This window comes from Misgurnus anguillicaudatus, chromosome 20 (genome assembly GCF_027580225.2).
Source record: "Misgurnus anguillicaudatus chromosome 20, ASM2758022v2, whole genome shotgun sequence".
NCBI lineage: Eukaryota > Metazoa > Chordata > Actinopteri > Cypriniformes > Cobitidae > Misgurnus > Misgurnus anguillicaudatus.
Genome location: NC_073356.2, coordinates 38,847,243 through 38,868,787, shown reverse-complemented (window position 1 = coordinate 38,868,787; position 21,545 = coordinate 38,847,243). Strand labels below are relative to the sequence as shown.

Below are 21,545 nucleotides of genomic sequence, written 5' to 3'. Positions count from 1 at the left end.
CTTGTTAAAACATTTTTTGCCCCCATTTTTCATTTCATGAGCTGAACTTAAATATTTTCTATGTCACCAAAAGGCCTATTTCTCTCAAATATTATTCACAAATCTGTCTAAATCTGTGTTAGTGTTGCGTTTATAATTGTGGTTAGTGTGTGTGTAAGGCACTGCCTGTGAAAACCCAGCTAAAGTCTTTTTTGTGATGTATTGTTTTCTACATAAAATCATCCTAAACAATGAAAAGAACATTTTGTAAAAATATCTTATCTTTAATATTGGCTGAGTAAGATTCTTTGTATAAACCCTCAGTCTGTTAATTTTGTCTCCAGCCTGTCAAGATCCTTCAGATGATGTTTGAGAAAAAAGTCATCATCCTCTTCGTCACTCTTCATCCGTATTTGGGGTAACAAACACCTGCTTCCCACAAGAGACTGGACCGCTGAAGTCAGGTGGTCAGTCTTTATTTGCATTCATCCTAGAACCGTCAAGACTGCCTTTTTGCAGCTGCAATAGCAAAGATAAATGAATTAGGAGTGTAGCTTTTAAAATGCTTTTACTATTAAATGCATTATTTTGATTTATTTAAACTTAAGAATCAAATAGGTGTGTAGTTTAGGTAAAATTCTTATAACTGCATTTGTCTGTTTTACAACAGATGTAACTAAGTATAAATTTACTGTTTTTTTTTTATGTTGGATGGATCATCAGACCTGCACCTTCCTTGAACATGTTGGTAAGGTAACACTTCATCTGAGTAAATGATGATGCTTTTTTATAAGAACTTTTTATAAATAAATATTATTATTGTTTTTTTTAGGTAACTTACTCTGTATTTGTTCACGGTGGTCACCCCAGGGTCTCAGGACTCAAAACGAGTGCTCTATGGATTGAACAGAAAATGTAGTATTAACAAGTGTTAAGTTATGTCTTTAAATGCCACTAATAATCTGTTTCTGTTTTCTTTCTCATTATGCTAACAAACGCTCTTTTATCCCTCATGTTAGGTGGATCAACACTCCAACCATCTGCATTAGGGACTGAATAAAGGATGCCCTCTGTAGCTGGGAATGTTAGATCAGGTAATTTGCATTTGATATATTTTTAAAGACACACACTAATGCTGCTTGTACACCGCCAGCGACTAGCAACACAATCTCGTTCATTCCAATGGAAGCTTTGCCCCATTCAGCAACATGAGCAACTGTGACCATCGACAACAGGAAGTGGGAATGTCCAGCTATTCAACAACGTTGAGGAAAGTTCAACTTGATGAAGGACTTTTGGGAGCAACTACCAATGAGAGTGAAGCAGTGAAGTTCGTGTCATCACTCTTTTGTCATTTACTGAGAGGATTGTTACTCATTTGTTTGTAGTTTTTACTAGGACAACCAGAATTGGGAACGACTTCTGATAAACTCATTAAAAGAAATGGCTGAGACACAGTGACTAGGTTGTTGGCGGTGTGAATGCAGCATAAGGCCTTAAACGGTCTGTGGCAAATATTTTAGCACCCAAAATAAATAGGGGTGATGCTTTTAAAGGAAAACACCACAGTTTTTCAATACTTTACTATGTTCTTACCTCAACTTAGATAAATTAATACACCCCCATCCTCCACCAATGCATGCACCCAACATCTGCACAGCGCGTCGTGAATGTGCCAGCACCCAGCCCAGCCCCATCCATTTTTCAGAGCGCAGCAACATCATCACTCCCGACCACTCCCCCTCCTTTGAGTTTGAGTGAGAGGTGGAGTAATCAGGAGTGATGACGCCACTGCGCGCCGAGGTTGAAGTGCTGCAAACTTAGTGCTCTTTTGCCATACAATATAGTTCTCATTTTTAACCGCTTAAAAAATTGCCACGTTTTATTTTGTGCCACCATACTTACTCGTGTAACTACTTATGTAACAGTCTTTAAATAGGGAAAACATGAAAGGGTTGGGTGGCTTCTAAATTCATCCCTGTTTGGATCCTAAGGAATGAATGGGGCCAGGCCAAACGCCAACACATTCACAACACGCTGCACAAAGACCAAGTGCACGCACCGAAAAAAGATGGGTATGTATCAATTCGTCTAAGGTAAAAACATAGTAACATCCTGGAAAGCGGTGGTGTTTTCCATTTAAAGGGATAGTTCACTCAAAAATGAAAATAATGTAATTAATGACTCACCCTCATGTTGTTCCAAACTTGTAAGACCTCCGTTCATCTTCGGAAAAGCTTGGGTGCACCAGATAACACGCCAGCAGCGTCGTACGGCAGCAGTGTCATGCACACGGTTCACAACAGACCTGAAAGAGAAGACAATGCCGAATTAAGTCGTTATTTTTGGACCTAAATGTATTTTTGATGCTTCAACAAATTCTAACTGACCCACTGATGTCACATGAACTACTTTGATGATGTTTTTATTACCTAACTGGACATGAACAGTATATCGTACAAACATTTTTAATGGAGGGTCAGCAAGCTCTCGGACTACATCTAAAATTTCTTAAACAGTGTTTCCGAAGATGAACGGAGGACTTTAGGGTATTATTTAAATCAACTAAAAGAAAAACAATCTTTAAATGGTTAGTAAAATTGAGGTCAGATTTTTGAAAACTTACTGTCTTGATGGTCATCCAAAGTTCTCGGTGCAGAAAATCTGTTTTGTATGGATCAGAGTTAGACATTGTCATGTAATATATAACAATGTAATAGCAAGTGTTATGTTGTTTTTGAAAATGCTGTGAAAATGAAAAAAAGCTATTTGTTTATCCACTATGCTATCAAATGCTCTTTTACCTTGCATGTTAGGCGGATCAACATTCCATCCATCTGCATTAGGATCTACCTTAGAGACACTCACTGGAGCTGTAAAGGGAAGCAGGTAAGTTGCACAACCCATCAAGCCTTTGTGGGGAACAAGGTTTCTTGTAGAATTCTTAGACTAGCAATTTTTGTGTGAGAACTTTAACATGATAGAAATTGTTAAACTACAAATATGGTCAACCATGAAGCCATCTGAGTCTATATTGTCTGAGAGAAATTCTTACTCAAGAATCTGCATATGGACTCTATGCACGCTTAACTTCCGCGTTTGACTCACGGCTGCTATTCAGTTTCCGGTACGGGATATTTAAAACGGATTGACGGCAGAATCGCTCAAATGTACTCGGTTGTTTGCTGAATTTACCCAAATTTACAACCTGTGGTTTGTGAAGAATTGTCCAGATGTGCAAACTCGAGAAAGGTTACAAGTTTTATGTGTCGTCTCTGTATAATCATTAAGATATGTTCAGCTAGCCTGTACTAGCAGAGCTTACATTGTGCTATTTTTACGATTCGAACAGCAGGCTAATCACGCTGGTAATATATTACGTCTTTGTAATGTTAAAGTATGTTAAAGTAATGTTAAAGTGTCAGGTTAAATAAGAGATTCATGTACACATCGATTGTCAAAACATTTTTACTTGGTTATTTTTGAGTTAGTATCCTGACACATTTGAGAATCTAAAGAACAAAGCAAAAAAGGCTTAACTATTGTAAAGTCTGTTGTAGAAATCTATATTTTTCCCATTATTTGTTATCCCGTTTATTTAGTTTGTTGTATGTGTGTGTGTTTTTTTTCTTTCACTCAAGTTATTCTTGTTGTCATTGATATTATATTTCCATTTGTCTTTTGCATTTGTTATTAATAAAGAATACATAAATATCGAAAATATGAGTTTCAACTGTTCTAACATTTAGCTTGTATAACCAAAGATGTTATCTTTGCTAGTACTGATAATAACAGTCATACCAATTTATCAACAACAGATGAATAGCACTGTTATCAGTGCAATTTTTATCTAAAAGTATTGGTAATGCAGATACAGGGTAGCAGTGTAGAAGTTGGCATGCTTTCCAGTGAGTCGCTGTAAACGCTATGACACAGCAGTGGTGGCTAGAAGTTCGGTCCTAAAAAATATACTTTCATACGTTTAAATGTCATTATGGTATTAAGTGTGGAGTATAAGTTATTTCTATGTAAAGTAAACAAGCATCAACAAAATTTGCTGTGTTATTTTGGCTGTTTGTGCAACCAAACAGCCAAAATAACATAGCGCTCTATGACTGGCGGAAGTAGTCCAGCATCCTGAGATATCACCGGAAACACGTCAAGCGCTGCCGTGCATAGAGTCCATTGCTATAGATATGCAGAGTACTTATCTTGAAACAGTCGTAAAATATTAATGTTTTTTGTTTTGTAGGTCACTTACTTTTCATTCGTCCTTGGTGGTCACCCCAGGGTCTCTAGAGTGAAAATTACTCAATCTATGGATTAAACAGAAAATGTAGTTTTATGAAGTGGTATGTTGTCTTTAAATGCCATTAAAAATGTGTTTCTGTTTTCTGTCTCATATAAAAAATACTCTTTAACCTGCCCACTGGAGCTGGGATTGGTTAGCTGCATTTTTTACATTTACAAATAAACACACTAAATCCTAGGCTTGAACCTGCCTTAGGTTTTAGCATCCAAATTAACTAGGGGTGCTGATTTTTGAAGGAGCACGCCCGCATTTTGGGAATTTAGCTTATTCACAGTATCCCCCAGAGTTAGATAAGTCCATACATACCATTCTCATATCCGTGCATGCTGTAACTCTGTCTGACGCAGCCCCCGCTAGCTTAGCTTAGAACAAAAGACTGGTAGTGAATTTGACTATACAAATCACAACACATAATAGGAAAATGTTTGCGTTATTTTGTCATGTTTGGAAGCCGTATGCTAGATGGAGCCATTCACTTCCAGTCTTTGTGCTAAGCTAAGCTAGCGGGGGCTGCATCAGACAGAGTTACATTACGCACAGGGATGAGAAAGGTATGTATGGACTTATCTAACTCTGGGGGATATGGTGAATAAGCCAAATTCCCAAAATGTGGGCGTGTTCTTTAAGGATTTAGGGGTATTTTTGAAGTTAAATGAAGCCGTTTACCTTTTAAACTGTCTCTTTTATAAGGACTTACTGAATTTCTTTTTTCAGCAATTTGGGACATTCTTCCAGTTGTCGGCAACTTTGTGAAAAAGGCTGGAAACTAAAATGCAGGTACTGTTTCATTCTTTTGTTTTTTACAGCTATGAAAAATAATGTGTTATTAATTGTACTGTCTATTAATTAATGATTTTATACAGTGTAACTGATTCTGCTTACCTGACTCATGCAGAATTCTGGCCTGGTGTTTGGTCCGTGCTGTCTTTGGCTCTTGCATCTCCATCATCCTGACCCTCTTTAGCAGCCTGTCCATGTATTTATTTGGAGGCCACCATGAGCACCCATCTGCATAATATGACTTTGTTACTCAGTTGTCCATGCTCCTACAAATTCTACATTTTTTGTAAAGCTGCAACAAGTTGAAACCCTATAATTATTAACATTTGATTTTGAATGATGTAATTCAAATACATGAATAAGTAACAAAAGCAGAAATATATTAATTAAGACATTACCTTTTTGTTGATTGTTTACTGATCTATAAATCATTTTGCATTCTCATAATTGATCATCATAACTTGGTATACAGTGGATGTGTGGCTGTAGATAACTTTCTGAAGTCAATTTAAAAAGGCAAAAGTTAATAAATGCTAAATTGGTCAAATATACATTGTTGTATTTTCACCATTTTGATCTTATTTAGGCATTTCATAACTTGAGGGAAATTTACGTATACTGATGTTTCAAATCAAATATTAATTTATTAATGACAGCTAATCATTTTATAAAGATTTTTTATAACAATATTTATTTATATAATATCAATTTAATACATTTATTTCGTTACACCTACATCACTGAGCGCAAGGGAGTGCAGCCAACAAATACATTCAGGTGTGTTTGACTTAACACCGAGATGCGCAGACAGCACGTGGTATGACATCAAGTACCGCGAGAGTTTGGGAAAGCCCCGGAAAAGGTTTGAACTCGCGGTACTTGATGTCACGATCGGTTTGCGAGTAGATCAGCATGAAGTCAAACACATCTGAGAGATGTGTGGGCTGCCTGCACTTAACGTTGGGATCATTCAATAGAGTGTAACCTCAATCGGTTTTTGCAGCTTCTGGGTCCCGTGTAGAACGATTTTTTGTTCTTTTCCAACTCGATTTTTAACTCCCTAAACTAGTAGGATGTTCCAACGGGTGAAGCAACAGTGCTGACGGCAGTTTCAGTGTCAAGGTAAGTTAATATGTAATGCATGGATGTAAGTTAGTCGATCTACAGAATCATCGTCTTATATTAATGTTCTATACGCTATTAAAAGCTTATTAACGTTTATCAATGCAATGCTATTCAGGTCGCTGCAAAGTCCCGAAGCCACGTTGTAACGTTAACTTTACATGTTACGCACTGGTGTGGATAAACCAGCCAGTTTAATAGAGTTATTAAATGCCTCAAACCTTTCCCGCCCTGTAACGTTACGTTAAAGTGGCCCTTATACGGATTACGTTCATTTCAGTCAGACCTTTTCCTAAAAACCACTCAAAACCGTTAACGTTGTTCTATTGGAGTGGTTGAATAATTGTATTTATTAATTGTTTCAGTTATATCAGTTATATCTGTTCTTTAATTCGTATTTCTAACAATTAAAACCAGGAATGACAAGCTATAAGTTACTTACCAAGATTTTGACGATCAAACTGACAGAAAAACTAACTTAAAGCCGACTATTAAACCAAAAACATACTATTACAACGTGAAAAGGAACGTAATGTGTACAAATTTTATTATTTACAGGTTATTAATAATGTTATTTGCGACAAAAAAGTTGAGGGAACTCGAGCAAATAACGGTCTTCTGGTAAATATTGTGGTCACGTGATGGCCTCGCGACATATAAGTCGTTTCCGGTCGTTTCTCAAACGCACAGCTGCGTTCTTTTAAAAATATTTTAATATATTTTTTTTAAATAATAAGAAATACAAGTTCAGTCAGGGGGTACATTATACATATATAAAATAAAAATAAATAAGGCTGCGTCCATTATTTTTTATTTTTAATAAGGCTGCGTCCTAGAATGCTGCATGTCTCGGCTGCCACGTCATCAAGCATCGTTGAAGGACATCTCAATCTGCTTGTTTTCTCTTTTGTTGTTTTAATTAAATTACAAAAGGTTTAACTGTCCATGTTGTAAAGACTGTTGATACATGACTTTTATTCACTGTACTACAGTATTGGATTTTTTTTTTTGGTGATGCATTGCTAATTTTCAACTTCTCTCTTTAAAGTTTTCATGCCATGACCACTGGGGCGGAAACCATTATGACATTGCCTTGGACATCAAACTAAACCATCTCATTCTGGCTTTTGAGGTGGATTCTAACCTCGAAATCTCAGAAGGACAGGTCTAAGATGGACGCAGCCTCCATAGGATGCAACCTTGCATTTGAGAAACACCCATAGAACGGTCAACTTACCCCATACTCTAACCTGAATGCAGGGATCATAAAACTTTATCTTTTACCTTAATTGTTAGATGGGTGTTGATACCAAACTTTTTTTCTCGTCTACCCAGGAGAAAGTCATGGTGTTCTGCTGCTAAGGTTGTCATAAAGTATGCTTTTTTCCATTTGTTGCATTAGGCAATAATATCAAAAGACATAAATTCTGAAAGAAATAAGATAATTTTCAAAGCATTAACATGAATATAAAAGCATTAAGTCATTAATGACCATCTTTTATTATTGTTTATTTACAGCGTCTTTTATTCTGCTTACCTGACTCATGCAGAATTCTGGCTTGATGTTTGGTCCACCTGTTAGCTGGCTCTGGTGCTTGGTAGTCTTCTCAAACCTCTGAATCAAGACCACCATGAGAGGCCTTCTGAAGACCATCATTACGCTTCAGATCCAGTTGTCTTTACTTTGAGGTAAATCTTTTTTAACTGCAGCATTGAGCGTTATGTGCGTCGTTAATGGCACTGAACGCCTTGCATTTTTGCCCCCTACTGCAACATGCGTTTTTGAAGGAGCGCTAAGAGCAGAAAAGCACCCGACGTCATTTGTGTCTTTCCATTGTCCAATTGAATATGGGGAGAGGCAGGCCTTCCGTTGTAGGACCGATGTTTACAGTTATTTGAAACAAACATACTTCAGTTACTTACTGTCTCCTGTGTGTTTATGCACCTCTCACCTTTGATCAAAGTCAGTGCAAGAGTCCTCTTTTTAAAGTTTCTGCTTATATGACAGTTAAGAGCAAAAGAGCGCTCACGCTTAGATATTTGATTGACAGGACAGCTGCCTCGGTGGTTGCCTAGCAATATAAAAAGCTGCGCTGCACTGCACTGTTTTTTATAAAGTGACCAAATAAAGGTGCACCTTGTGTTTCCACGTCTTTAAAACGCATTTGGTGTGATTGGCCCCCAACAAGGGTTTTTTCTGCCACTTTTTATTTTTTTCAGCTTTTGCCTTGATGTTGTATTTTACATTGGTAAATGCCTATGGACATTGGCTACTAGCGTTCTGCACGTGTAAATGCACATCGATGCGAACAACGACGCAAACGTGTAAATGAAAAGTGGCGCATAGCCTACTTGTGTAGAGGCATTGGGGTAGGTCTGACAAAATCAGCCTTAATGACAACTGCATCAGTCTTCAATGTTGGTCTGACTTTTACACAGATAAACACTCACTTTGTCTATCCAGACCTCAATGTTAGAGTTCAGACAGATTCAGATAGTTGGTTTTGTTCATTTTCTAAGTGTTTTGTTGATATTTTAGTTAGGGATGCACCGATATGGAAATTTTGGCCGATACCGATAACCGATAACTCTTTATAGTTAGGGGCTGATAACCGATATATATATAGGCCGATAAATATTCCTATTAATTTCACAATGAAAAACTCCCAGACTGCGGACATCTTGTCTTTGCGCTAGACTAGCATACTCTTCTTAAGCCCGCAACATGTGTCATCTTCGTGCTATGTCACAGAAAGCACCAATCAAAACTCCACATGGCCAGCAATGAGCAAGTGAAGTGGTTCAACAAACCAAAATAATCCATAATTTATCGGCTTTCATTTATCTGCCTAATTTTGCTATCAGACCGATAACCGATAATATTAAAAATAAGCAGTTATCGGCCGATAACGATATGTCGGCCGATATATCGTGCATCCCTAATTTTAGTCCTAATTGATTATGACAGATTTGTTACAGCCTTATCTGTCAAAATGAAAAAGTTTAATTCAACCTCTGTTGTAAAGCAGATTTTTAACTAGTCTTCTTCAATTGTGTCACTAGCCTACCACAATCCCTGTGCACCAGCTATGGAAAGTGCAGACCAAACTTCTACCTCCACCTGTGAGTCTCTTCCCATATTTAGTAAAGTAATGAATGCGGTCTTACAAATGAAAGGTTTTTTAGGGTACATTATTTTAATTACCAAATGATTTCTCGGATGAATTGGATAAAAAGACAATATTTTATTTTTCATTTATGAAAACTGGTTGTTGCTGCATGAACTCAAGCACATTTATTTCAAACACATCAACGCAACGTCATTGCTAAAAACCAATGCAGCTATTTTGGATAAAAGATAATGCGCCTCAGGTCACACAAATCAAACACGAAGAGTTGTCATACACAGTGTGTACAGTCAGTCATTCAAATTGGATATACACAAAAATCAGATTTAAACTGACAGTGTAAACATAGTCTATGAGATAAAACAAAAATGTTTAAATGTAAGCCTTGCTAAATACCTTATTACCCATAGTTTATCCTCTTTATACTATGGTCACTTGCTTTTGTTTATTTTGCAGTACAAAATAGGACAGGGCAGATAAGAAAAGAACATTTATTTTTATTAATTATTTTATCTAGGGGTCAATAGATCTAGTTCAATCAACACCCTCACCATGCTCTCCCAGCTTTAGGTGCTTAGACCTGTTTTTCTAATCAAACAATACAAGGGCAGATGTTTCGGCGTTATTGCCTTCATGGCATGAAAGATTAAAATCTGCATTTAAACCCAAAGGGGATATGATCTTTAAATAAAATTGCATTGTCATTTTCTTGATTACAACCATAATACTGAACAACTTTAAAGGTCCCGTTTTTCCTGTGTTTTTTGAAAATTTGATTGTGTTTACAGTGCGCAATATAACATGTGTACATGTTTCACATGCAGTATTTTTCACACAATCTACTTATCTATATAGTCCTTTCACTGTCCTAAAAACGGGCTGATGTATTCTTTGTCCTATGAAGTCCCTCCTTCAGAAATACGTAACGAGTTCTGATTGTGTAGCTTGTTTAGTGTGTTGTGATTCAATAGCAGCTTATCTTAGCCAGGACGGAGTTTAGTCAAACACACTTGCTTTGACGTCATTCAACCGGGAAGTAGAGGGCTGTAGTACAAACCGGCCGTTCGCTGTATTGGAAGGGGGATTCTGTTTTAAAAAAATACATCGCCTGGCCGGCAGTGAACTTTGAGCCTTATCATTTACAGGTATTATTTATGCTATTACAGCAACATTACACACTAACTAAAGTTTGAAAAATGGGATCAGGAAAAACGGGACCTTTAATGTTTAATTATTGAGAAAGAAAGAATTCTTACTGTGGTGGAAATATTGGAAAACTCTTAAAAAGAGGGGCATTTTGGGTGTTTTATTTAAAGACCATGTCCCCTTTTAGCCTGACTACATCAGACTTTGTACTTCCGCTCAAGCAAAGTAGCAGAGAATGGTATTACCAGGTTAGTCCCCTTTGGGTTTAAATGAAGATTTTGATCTGTCATGTTTTTAATATTTTGGTTTTTCTTTGGGTGCAATTTATATAAATGAAATACTTTGTCTGATGTGATGATGGTCTCATTGTGTTCTTTTGTTACAGATAGAACTGAACTGGAGTCTATGAACTAATGCTGTGTTCGAGACAACTTGGATGTTGGATATTATTGACCTTAAACCCGTAAGAAGTCAGGAACAGGAAACAAAGTGGAGTATCCGACCTCTCAACTTGGACCAGATCGATCAACACCGACCTCAACGAGATGCGTCATTTGACATTGCAGACAAGGTGGTGGCTAGCCTTTCACAGCCTTACATGAACCGCAAACAAACTTTAAACAGCACGTAATATAGATGAACATGAATGTTAAATTATCCAGTAACCGTTTTCTGCCATAATTGGCACAAGAGCACAAACTTCTCCTGGCGTCTCATTATGTGGTAAACACGCAAATGTGATACGTGATTGACTGGAATGCATTGAGGTCGGAGGTAGGATATTTAATGACATAACATCAGAAATCAGAGTTGTCTGTAACACTGCACAATATTTCACCTAATTGTTAGCACCTGATTATCATGTTTTTAACACAACCATTGATTGGTCACACGGATGAAGGCAGCAAGCAGAGACATTTGTCCTTTGTATCTCTCTCAAAAAAATTAATCTATATTTAATGTTAAAAAACACTTACAGTAGACTGTGTTAGATAACTGTGCTCTTGGAAGTCAGCTTAAGTGAACAAATGGTAATGTTAATGAAAAGTTCATTTTTGTCACTGTTGCAAACTAACCACCACACAGAATATGAAGAATAGCCAGAACTGTGGTAATAAGCTAGCCCTAAAATGTTGTGAGAATCTTAATGTATTGGACACAGGTGTGTAGTATCTGTTATATATTGTCGGTTGACAGGTTTGTTTGCATGTAATTGCATTATTAATTTGGTGTTGATAGTACAATGTTGATTTGGGAGTAATATTTAATTTCTTTTCTTTTTAGATCCTTTCTCTTTTTAATGCAGCACTTAAGGATGAACCACCCTGATCTACTAAGATGCACAGATTCAACTCTGGCCCAGCATCATCCCCATACCTCATCTGCCATCAGTTCAATTTAATGTCTGTCAATTGCAAATGGTATTTATTTCAGTTATATTACAACTTAATATTAGGGGAATGGTCTACCCTTTTGCCATATTGGGCTATGTTGTTACCTCAGCCTGGATGAATTAATACATACCTATCTTTTTTCAATGCGTGCACCGTGCAGCGCGTTGTGAATGTGTTAGCATTTAGCCTAGCCTCATTCATTCCTATGGTACCATAAAAGTTTTATTTTGTGGCACCATACTTACTGGTATAACTCCTCATGTAACAGTCTTAAAATAGGGAAAACACGAAAGTGTTTGGTGGCTTCCCTGTTTGGTACCATAGGAATGAATGGGGCTGGGCTGGGTGCTGGCGCATTCGCGACGCGCTGTGCGGTGCACAATGGATATGTATTGATTCGTCTGGGTTGAGGTGGTGACGTAGTTTAGTATGGCAAAAGGGTAGACTATTCCTTTAACTTTAATTGAGACTAGTATTGTGTAAAGCTGGGGTTTCCAAACTTCTCATTTCAAAACCTATTAGACAAGTGTAATCTATTCTAGACCCACTAAAATATTTTTAAATATACATTTTTTAATGGGGTAAAACACATTTGTTCTCTTTCAGTGGAGTCATTTTATTTTCATAATATTTCATAATGTAAAGTAAATATAAGTTTATTTGCAATACCAAATATTTTATGGTATATTCTTTCAAAACCATTGTCATTGTTAATTATTAATTTGGCCAAACTGTTGTTGCATCATTACGGTGTGCAACACACCTTAACCTACTGTGTGACGGACAAGTGGGTCTTCCTGACACACAATTTAAAATCCCCTGGTGTACCGAATGTTGTATTGTAATTAAAGTTGCATCTAAGTCTTGTGTAACAGTCTCCATTATTTGTGATTATATTCATAGTGTCACATGGTACTTTCAGCACTTACTACATCACAGTGTTTTTAATGCTTTCATTTTTAGGGTAATTATAAATTCATTCATTTTTAAAGAATTCCTTCTTTATGTAGAACATGCAAAGTCTAAAATGTAAAGTGTCATGATCAGCTCTGGGTCTTGTGCAGTGATTAAATGAGCAGGTAGTAAATGTCATAGCTTTAAGTTCTGGATGTAATGAACATTCAGCACATAGGTTTCATAAATTGAATTTGGTAAACAAACTTGTCGAAACAATTCATGCTGTGATGCTGGATAATACCTGGTCAAATGAATACATGTATAATGTGTTTTAACATTGTATAAGGTTTCTTCATCTATATAGATATATGTTAAAGAACGGTGCAGAGACTGCTGTCCATTATTGGTTACAGTGTATTTGTTAAAATGTTGCCAGTAAGATTATTTCCGTGTACAAGGTACTTTGAGTACCTTTATGTGTCTTATTCTGCACTTAAAACATGAACGCAATTTATATGTAGGCGTCTCGTCAGAACTGCAAAATATGCAAGTGAAACTGGACTAAACGCAAATAAGGGTATGATTTCATGTTATATTACACGTGATATGAGGTAGGGTATATAATAATAATATTTTAGGAATGCAATTTAAATGCAAAACTCTTAAAAAACTGGCTAATTATATGCAGCTGAGGGGTTTTTTTTTTCAATCTTTTTGTTTGTGTTCAATACAATTAAACAAGAAATGAGTGTAAACAATGAAATGAGTTGAGCATTTCGGTCAGCTGATTCGTCTGCGTTTGCTCGGATTCAAGATCTCCAGAAGATGTATGCAGCTCGTAAAAATTTCGAATGTTTCAAGACATCGCCAAGACGTCTTGCAGAGATATTGCAGACGTCTTACTTTTCAATGTTCGCGGCCGATCTACAGAAGATGAAGCGATATTTAGCAGACGTCTCCGCGACGTACGTGTGCTATCTGGGTTGAGTGTCTATTAGCACGTGTTATTACGGTATGTGTGTTTTTGAGTGTACATTAGCACGTGTTATTACGGTATGTGTGTTTTTGAGTGTACATTAGCACGTGTTATTACGGTATGTGTGTTTTTGAGTGTACATTAGCACGTGTTATTACGGTATGTGTGTTTTTGAGTGTACATTAGCACGTGTTATTACGGTATGTGTGTTTTTGAGTGTACATTAGCACGTGTTATTACGGTATGTGTGGTTTTTGAGTGTACATTAGCACTTGTTATTACGGTATGTGGCTCGAGCAGTTTTTCAACGCTTCCGTAAACTTTGTTGATGACAGTACAACTAATTAGATTTATTAATCGATTATTTACTGACAAAATCCGCACCAATCTGTACAGAATGATTTAATGAACTCATCATCTCTGGTGTTACAAACAGCTGTGATTGGTCCGTCCTTAACCCTATCCTCTCTGACCAGTTGAAGCTCCGCCCTCTCTGTCATTCGTATGTTTTTATGAACACGTTGAGAATCGCGTGCGCTGTGTGTTTTACTTCTGCTGCAAAAATCACAATGACCAACTTTAAATTTATAGGTGAGCTTGAAGATCTGTTGATTATTTACAGATGTGTGTGTTTAACTCTTTCTGTATGACAGTTTGAAATATGAATACGCTGAAACTTCACTGTAACGTAAATTAATCTGGTGTATCATTCAGTATCGTGCTAAACTCATTTTCTCACTATAAAGACGGTAATGAAATGCTGCAGTTTGACGTTTATTCTGTTATTGTCTTATTCACTGTTCATTTGAACTATGTGTGGCACTGTTGTAATACCATGACTTGTAAGTTAGTACCTGTAAATGCTGTATAGTAATTTATGGTATATATGGTAAAGTACCATGATATGACTCTTAACTGTATGATGCGTCCCTCACATATTAAGGTCCGAATGAAATAAAATGCTGAAATGTATTAAATATTTTGGTAAAGTTCATTAGCGGATGGTTCAGACTTGTTGTTAAAGTGGCTGGTGAATTTATTATCACAGTGGTCAAATATCTGTGTCTGTCTGCAGATATTGGTATTAATCTTACCGACCCTATGTTCAGAGGGGTCTACAGAGGAACTCAGAAACATGAAGGTAAAATCACAGTAAATGACTGTATCTGTAAACATTAATTTACTGTAATAAGATCATGTGTTTTATTTGACAGATGATTTTCCACAGATCATTGAGAGAGCACTGAAAGTCGGGTTGAATAAGGTCAGATAATGTTGTGATGATTCAGAAGTCATCTTTACCACCTGTGTTAAAGTTTTTCTAAACGTGCTGATATTTACTGACAGTTTATCATCACCGGAGGAAACCTGCAGGACAGCAAAGAAGCCGTCAGACTCGCAGAGACAAGAGGTTTGAATCGACTACACGACTTTATGTCATGATACCTAAAGGGGACATATCACGAAAATCTGACTTTTCCCATGTTAAAATGCCATAATTTGGTCCACAGTGCTTCTATTAACCTAGAAAATGTGAAAAAGATCAACCCAGTAACTTAGTTTTGGTAAACCATTCTCTGCAAGCATGTGCAAAATAGGTCATTAAAATATGTCTCCCCTTGTGATGTCAGAAGGATATTATACTGCCCCTTAATCAGCAACTATCCAAACACAACACTGCCATTTAGTGCAGAGAGAGAGAGAGAGAAATTGACAGCACAATTGAGTTTCAAATAAACCATCATTGTGGTGATCAGTGTTTGCATTATCAGTTCATTTATATTTTAAAGGACACACCCAAAAACGGCACATTTCTGCTCACACCTACAAAGTGGAAATTTTAACATGTTATAATAAATTATCTGTGGGGTATTTTGAGTTAAAACTTTACATACAGACTCTGGGGACACCAAAGATTTATTTGACATCTTTAAATACATCTGATATGACCCCTTTAACATCTCATTCATGATCATCTATGTTTAAATGTCGATGAGTTGAAATGGTCCGGTCTGAAGGTGTAGTGTTGATGTGTACAGGTGAGTTTTACAGTACTGTTGGATGTCACCCGACACGCTGCAGTGAGTTTGAAGATCAGGCTTCAGATCAGTACCTGGCAAGCCTCAGAGATGTGATCATTAATAACAGACAGAAGGTGATCGCTGTAGGAGAGTGTGGTCTCGGTAAGCCATCATTTCACTTAAAGGAGATTTCTGCTTCCCTTACTGTGCTTTTATTTACTAAGATTGTTTCTTCTTGATTCAGATTTTGATCGGTTGGAGTTTTGTCCTAAAGAAACTCAACTAAAGTAAGTATTCCTACTGAAGTTTAATGGTGCGTTCACCAGACGCAAATAAGACTACAAGCTAGCTAAAGCCAGGAAATTGCACAATCCGCACAGGGCCGGATGATGCATTTCATGTTCAGATGAATGTGATCAATGTTTGAGAGCAGTAAATGTACTGAAAGTGTGTTGTGATGATGAAAGCTGTTTTCTTCACAGATATTTTGAGAAACAGTTTGATTTGGCAGAAGAGAGCAGATTACCCATGTTCCTCCACTGCAGAAATGCCCACCAGGAGTTCTTGGGTATCTCATCAGACTCTTAGTTTGCGTTGAGTGTTTATGTCAGATGTTTTGTGAATAAAGCGTCTCTCTCGGTCATTTCCAGACATTATGAAGAGGAACAGAGACAGATGTGTTGGTGGAGTGGTGAGTGAGATGTTGAATTTGTCATTATAAGACTTCTGTGCTGTTTCTCAGTGTTGTTGTTTTTCATCTTTTCTCAGGTTCATTCATTTGATGGCAGTCAGGAGGACGCCGCAGCTCTTATTGATCTCGATCTTTATATTGGAATTAATGGCTGGTGAGATGATGAAAATCATTCTGTATCATTTACCGTACTGTACGTCATCTTCTAAGATGCCACGTGTTTATGTCATTAAAACAGTACAAAGTATTACTAATCATAAGGTTAAATGTAATTGATAATGTTTTACACCAAACAAGAGTTGCTTTCTAAATAATATGAGATTTTCAAATGACTTTTCTCTTTTGTTTAGTTCTTTAAAGACTGCAGAAAATCTTCAGGTGATGAAATCCATCCCGGCAGACAGACTGATGATTGAAACAGGTTCGGCAAAACCTTTCGTATCTCTGCAGACGTGTCCGCTGTTGTACTAATGTTGTTTATATTTGTGCAGACGCTCCGTGGTGTGGCATCAAAAACACTCACGCGGGAGCAAAACTCATCAAAACCACGTTTCCTACTAAGAAGAAATGGGAGGCGGGACATTGTGTGAAAGACAGAAATGAGCCGTGTCATATAATGTACGTCCTCTCTTGGGTTATTTCAATGATTTTAGCACAGTTGATGTGTGAAGGATTAACTGGGATTAAATGACTTTAACAGATTCCTCAGGTGCCCTGAGAAAAACATCGTTTAAAACTGATTACAGTAATTGATAAAATAAAGAGATAAATGTATTCTGTCTAATTCATGTTTAGTATACAGCTGTGTTCAGTATATGGTGCTATGAAATTCAGCTAATAACTTTAAATGGGTCTCATCTGATCAATAACACATTTAAACTCTGGTTAACTGTGTAGAGATTGTTTGCTATTATAAATGACTAAATTCGTAAGCATCAGTTAAATAGTGATGTTAATGTTGCTTTGGATTTTATTGTTGTGCATTTCAGTCAAGTTCTGGAGGTGATGGCTGCTGTAAGAGATGAAGATCCACAGGAACTCGCTGACATCATCTACAACAACACCATGAGACTGTTCTTCAACCATACCACATGATCACAAAGACTTTCATTTTAATAAAAATCACAAGAATTCAGCTATTTCATGCTGTTGTCTATTATTCAAACAATAAAAAACAGGATTCACAATAAAAGTCCCTCGAGGCCTATAAACAGAGCAATAACTCAAGTAAATACATTAAACATAATAAACACATATTTATGTAAGTTGTGAAACATCACAATTCATTTTGAAATGTAAAAAAATTGGCAATTTATAAAAAAAACCTCGCAATATATATATATATATAGACTGACAAGACATCTAAATCTGTTATTCCATTAAATGTTCACTTTTGAATCATTCCTAAAACACATGTAAAACATTAGCATTGTCTTGTTGAAAAATGTATATAAACTTATTTTTTATGTAACTTTTTCCTACAATTCTCTTTTCAGTAAATAAATGCAAATAAAAACATTTCTATTAGGAATTTGGCAAGATGAGAATACATGATAATTTTATTTAAACACATACCTATAACTACTAAATTTAGAATAGTAGAAAAATAATCTTGAACCCTTAATGTATGTTTATAAAACTTTATTTTGAATCGAGTAGAGAGGTTTTGCGCATGTCTGTTGTCACTTCCGCGTTCCTCTCATAGCAACAGCAGCAGAGCCAAAATGGCACCCGGCAGAGATCCTGCGTGACACCGAACCGACTTACAGGCTGAAAGCAGCGTTCGGCAGCGGCATGGCCTCGGCTCAAGCTCGGTTGGGTCAGCAGGTGCTGGCTGTACTCGATGTGGCTCTGCGGGTTCCGAGCATCTTCATCATTGACGCGATATTTAACTCGAACTCTGATCCCGGGAGCGCGCTCATCCGCGCGTTAGGTGAGTCCGCAGTGTTTCGACTCATTCACGTTTGTGTGCTTACGTCATCGATAATGAGATTAAATCCACGAACGAACCCACCCGAAACTCACTGTGTGTTTGTGTAAGAGAGTGACGCGCTGTCAAAACTCTAACTGTCAATCACTCCATGTTTATATTCTCTCTCTCTCTCTCTCTCTCTGCAGTCGTCCGTAATGACGTTAACTAGTGATGAGTGTTGTATTTCTGTTCTGGCACCTGTTACCTGTTCAGTTTCTATATAGTTATTGAAATTAGTTGTTGGAATTGACTCACCTGATAAAACACTTTGTTGTGTTTATTTGTTATTTATTCTTGCTTCGTTTTGAACCGTTTACTTGATTTTATATAGATATTGATATTGACAAGTAAAATTTCACTTAGCCTAAATGTCTGATTTTGCGCTACACATTTGATGTCGTCTCACACTCTGTGTGTTGTTGTTTTTTCAGGGATTTTGGTGTCCGGTGTGGTTCTGGTTCTGTCTCAGAAGTCCCTCTTGAGGTTCTACTCTCTCTTGTCGGCCCTTCTGCTGGGAGCCGCGTCGGTTCTCGTGAATTATTATGGGACGGGATCTCGTGTGGACTTCTACAGCGCTTACGAGGCGGTGGCGCCGGGCTTCGGTCTGCTGCCTCTCAGCGGCCCCACGTTGTGGCTGGGATTGGCCGCACTGCAGCTGCTCTTCGGCCTGGGCTACGTGGCGCTGCTCGACGTGCGGCCGCCGTGCGCCTTCCTGGTGCTCCTGGACGTCACGGCTCCTCTGTGGGGGCTCGTCATGGATTGTCCGGCAGACGTTAGGCGGCTGGTCGCCGGCGTATCCGGACTGCTCTTGGCTGCGCACGCCGGCATCAGCCTCCTGCTGAAGCTCAAGCGCTTTTATTACTCGTGCCGCTACGTTCACCTGCTGCTGCGACACATGTACAGGATCTACGGCCTGCAGCTGCTGCTGGAAGACACCTGGAAGCGGATCCGTTTCCCTGACATCCTGCGAGTTTTCTGGCTGACGCGTATGATGGCGCAGGCCGTGGTCCTGGTGTACGTAGTGAGGGCGGTGCGGTCGGAGAGCGGCCTCCAGCTGACCTGGGACGTGTTCTGGGACTTGTTTAGCAACCTGATCATCAGCGGCTGCGACTCGACGCTCACCGTGCTGGGCATGAGCGCCGTCATCTCGTCTTTGGCTCACTACCTGGGCCTGAGCATCCTGGCCTTCATCGGTTCCACTGAAGAGGAGGACAAGAGACTGGGCTTCGTGGCGCCGGTTCTGTTCTTCATCCTGGCCCTGCAGACGGGCCTGAGCGGCCTGAAGCCGGAGGACCGCTTGGTCCGGCTCAGCCGAAACATGTGCCTTCTGCTTACGGCCGTTTTGCATTTCATCCACGGCATGACGGACCCGGTGCTCATGTCGCTGAGCGCCTCGCACGTTTCCTCGGCCCGCAGGCACGCGCCCGCACTGCTGGTGTCTCTGGTCCTCCTGGCGCTGCCCATCCTGCTGAGTTATTTCCTGTGGCATCACCACGTCCTCAATACCTGGCTGTTCGCCGTCACTGCCTTCTGCGTGGAGCTTTGCCTGAAGGTGCTGGTGTCTCTCACTGTCTACGCGCTGTTCATGATCGACGGCTTCTACAACGTCCTGTGGGAAAAGCTGGATGACTACGTCTACTACGTTCGCTCGGCGGGTAATGTCATCGAGTTCGTCTTCGGCGTGATCATGTTCGGTAACGGCGCTTACACCATGATGTTTGAGGGAAGCAAAATCCGCGCTTGCATGATGTGCCTTCACGCCTATTTCAACATCTACCTGCAGGCCAAGAACGGCTGGAAGACCTTTATCAACCGCCGGACGGCCGTCAAGAAGATCAACTCGCTGCCAGAGGTCAAAGGAGCTCGGCTCAGAGAAATCCAGGACGTTTGCGCTATCTGCTACCAGGAGTTTGCCACCTCGGCACGCATCACGCCCTGCCACCATTATTTCCACGCGCTCTGCCTTCGCAAGTGGCTCTACATTCAGGACACGTGTCCCATGTGCCACCAGCGCGTCTACATCGAGGATGACAGCCATGAGCGGGCGGCTTTCTCCAACAACAACGGATATGCCGCGCCGGGAAGGGAGCGGGCGGAGTTTGAGGATGTGGGCGGGGCAGATGCACCCGTGGCAGATGCGCACGAAGGGGTGGAGCCTGAAAATGAACTCTTGGAGGACAATGACAGCATCGAGTACGACGAGGAGGAGTGGGGCACGCAGACTGGTCTGACTGGTCAGATAGAAGAAGATTACATCAACGATGACACTGACTCGAATTGAGCCAAGCGCATCAGAGATGTCGTCTCGGTTTCTTTCTTTGTGTTGGTAAAAAGGGCCGAAGTGTTACGATGAGACGCTCGTGTCTCTCCGGACGGCTCTTAAGGGATGTTTGGATATTTAAGTGTAAATGATAGAGAGTGATAGCTACTGTAATATCAGTTTACCTCGATATGATCACTACTGGTCTCTTGTGTGACCTTCCTTATAATTGTGTACATTATTGTACATGTCAATGTTAAAAAGATTGATCCACTGGTGTAAAGAAACGCAGCGAGGAGTCTTTTCAGTATCGATTATCACACGGTGTTGTCGCTTCATGACCCTGACACACGCAGCATTTTAAAAGAACAGCCGCAGAATCTGTCTGTCCTGTCGTGAGCGCTGGCTTAAAGCTCAAACCGATAGTTTGTGTTTCTTTGATTTTGGCTAAAATGATTGATTTTCCAAGTGAACTAATGTACAGAAATGATCCGCCTTAGTTCTTGGTGTAAATAAAATAATTAGATAAAGTTTCTTAAGTTTTCCTTCTTTATACATACAACAAAGAATTCCCTCAGCATTTCATCATCCATGCTTACATGAATGTTTTAAGGATGGGTCTCCAGCGCTGTTCCTGGAGGGCAACTGTCCTGAATATCGAAGGGCTGCGGCCTCCAGAGGTCGCATATAGACTGCATACTTCATCAAGCCTGAGCATTACATTCACAAGTCATAAACATATTACAACAATTTAAGATTGGGGCCCAGTCCCATTTCTCTGCCTTGCCCCTGCCCCTTGGTTTTGCACGTTCACGTGAGAGTAAGGGGTAGGGGTAAGACAGAGAAATGGGATTGGGCCTTAATAAC

At 39.0% G+C, this 21,545-nt stretch overlaps 2 protein-coding genes and 1 long non-coding RNA gene across 8 annotated transcripts; 2 read left to right on the top strand and 1 right to left on the bottom strand.

The window, feature by feature from the left end:
- Positions 1-242: 242 nt before the first annotated feature.
- LOC129426920 (uncharacterized) lies at positions 243-7,871 on the bottom strand. Of its 5 annotated transcripts, none has more exons than XR_012359887.1 (9): positions 7,731-7,871; positions 6,636-7,620; positions 5,174-5,568; positions 4,958-5,097; positions 4,241-4,295; positions 2,784-2,852; positions 2,606-2,643; positions 821-874; positions 243-498 (listed from the first exon to the last, which is right to left on the bottom strand). It is a non-coding gene; the product is annotated as an uncharacterized lncRNA (long non-coding RNA). The 5 variants fall into 5 exon arrangements; XR_012359885.1 differs by having other exon boundaries at positions 4,989-5,097; XR_012359884.1 differs by having other exon boundaries at positions 4,958-5,057.
- A 6,135-nt stretch (positions 7,872-14,006) lies between these two features.
- Positions 14,007-17,585, top strand: tatdn1 (TatD DNase domain containing 1). 2 transcript variants are annotated; one of them, XM_055220065.2, is made up of 12 exons: positions 14,007-14,325; positions 14,810-14,875; positions 14,949-14,998; positions 15,082-15,145; positions 15,774-15,917; positions 16,000-16,042; positions 16,238-16,323; positions 16,406-16,446; positions 16,524-16,600; positions 16,797-16,867; positions 16,938-17,064; positions 17,436-17,585. In XM_055220065.2, the coding sequence occupies exons 1-12, from the start codon at positions 14,247-14,249 to the stop codon at positions 17,539-17,541; spliced, it is 954 nt and encodes a 317-aa protein (XP_055076040.2). In that variant the 5' UTR covers positions 14,007-14,246; the 3' UTR covers positions 17,542-17,585. The 2 variants fall into 2 exon arrangements, with proteins under 2 accessions (XP_055076040.2, XP_073714792.1); XM_073858691.1 differs by having other exon boundaries at positions 14,273-14,325; positions 14,963-14,998.
- Positions 17,586-18,120: 535 nt separating this feature from the next.
- Positions 18,121-21,212, top strand: rnf139 (ring finger protein 139). Its single transcript, XM_055220064.2, has 2 exons — positions 18,121-18,379; positions 18,850-21,212. Exons 1-2 carry the CDS (start codon positions 18,241-18,243, stop codon positions 20,697-20,699), a joined length of 1,989 nt encoding a protein of 662 aa, XP_055076039.1. The 5' UTR covers positions 18,121-18,240; the 3' UTR covers positions 20,700-21,212.
- Positions 21,213-21,545: the final 333 nt, after the last annotated feature.

Bases quoted from the DNA above. Each gene is read 5' to 3' on its own strand.
- rnf139 (XM_055220064.2), top strand. From the start codon at position 18,241: ATGGCCTCGGCTCAAGCTCGGTTGGGTCAGCAGGTGCTGGCTGTACTC. The intron at 18,380-18,849 runs GTGAGTCCGCAG...TTGTTTTTTCAG, and splicing joins CGCGCTCATCCGCGCGTTAG to GGATTTTGGTGTCCGGTGTG.
- tatdn1 (XM_055220065.2), top strand. From the start codon at position 14,247: ATGAACACGTTGAGAATCGCGTGCGCTGTGTGTTTTACTTCTGCTGCA. The intron at 15,918-15,999 runs GTAAGCCATCAT...TTCTTGATTCAG, and splicing joins TGTAGGAGAGTGTGGTCTCG to ATTTTGATCGGTTGGAGTTT. The intron at 16,324-16,405 runs GTATCTCATCAG...GGTCATTTCCAG, and splicing joins TGCCCACCAGGAGTTCTTGG to ACATTATGAAGAGGAACAGA.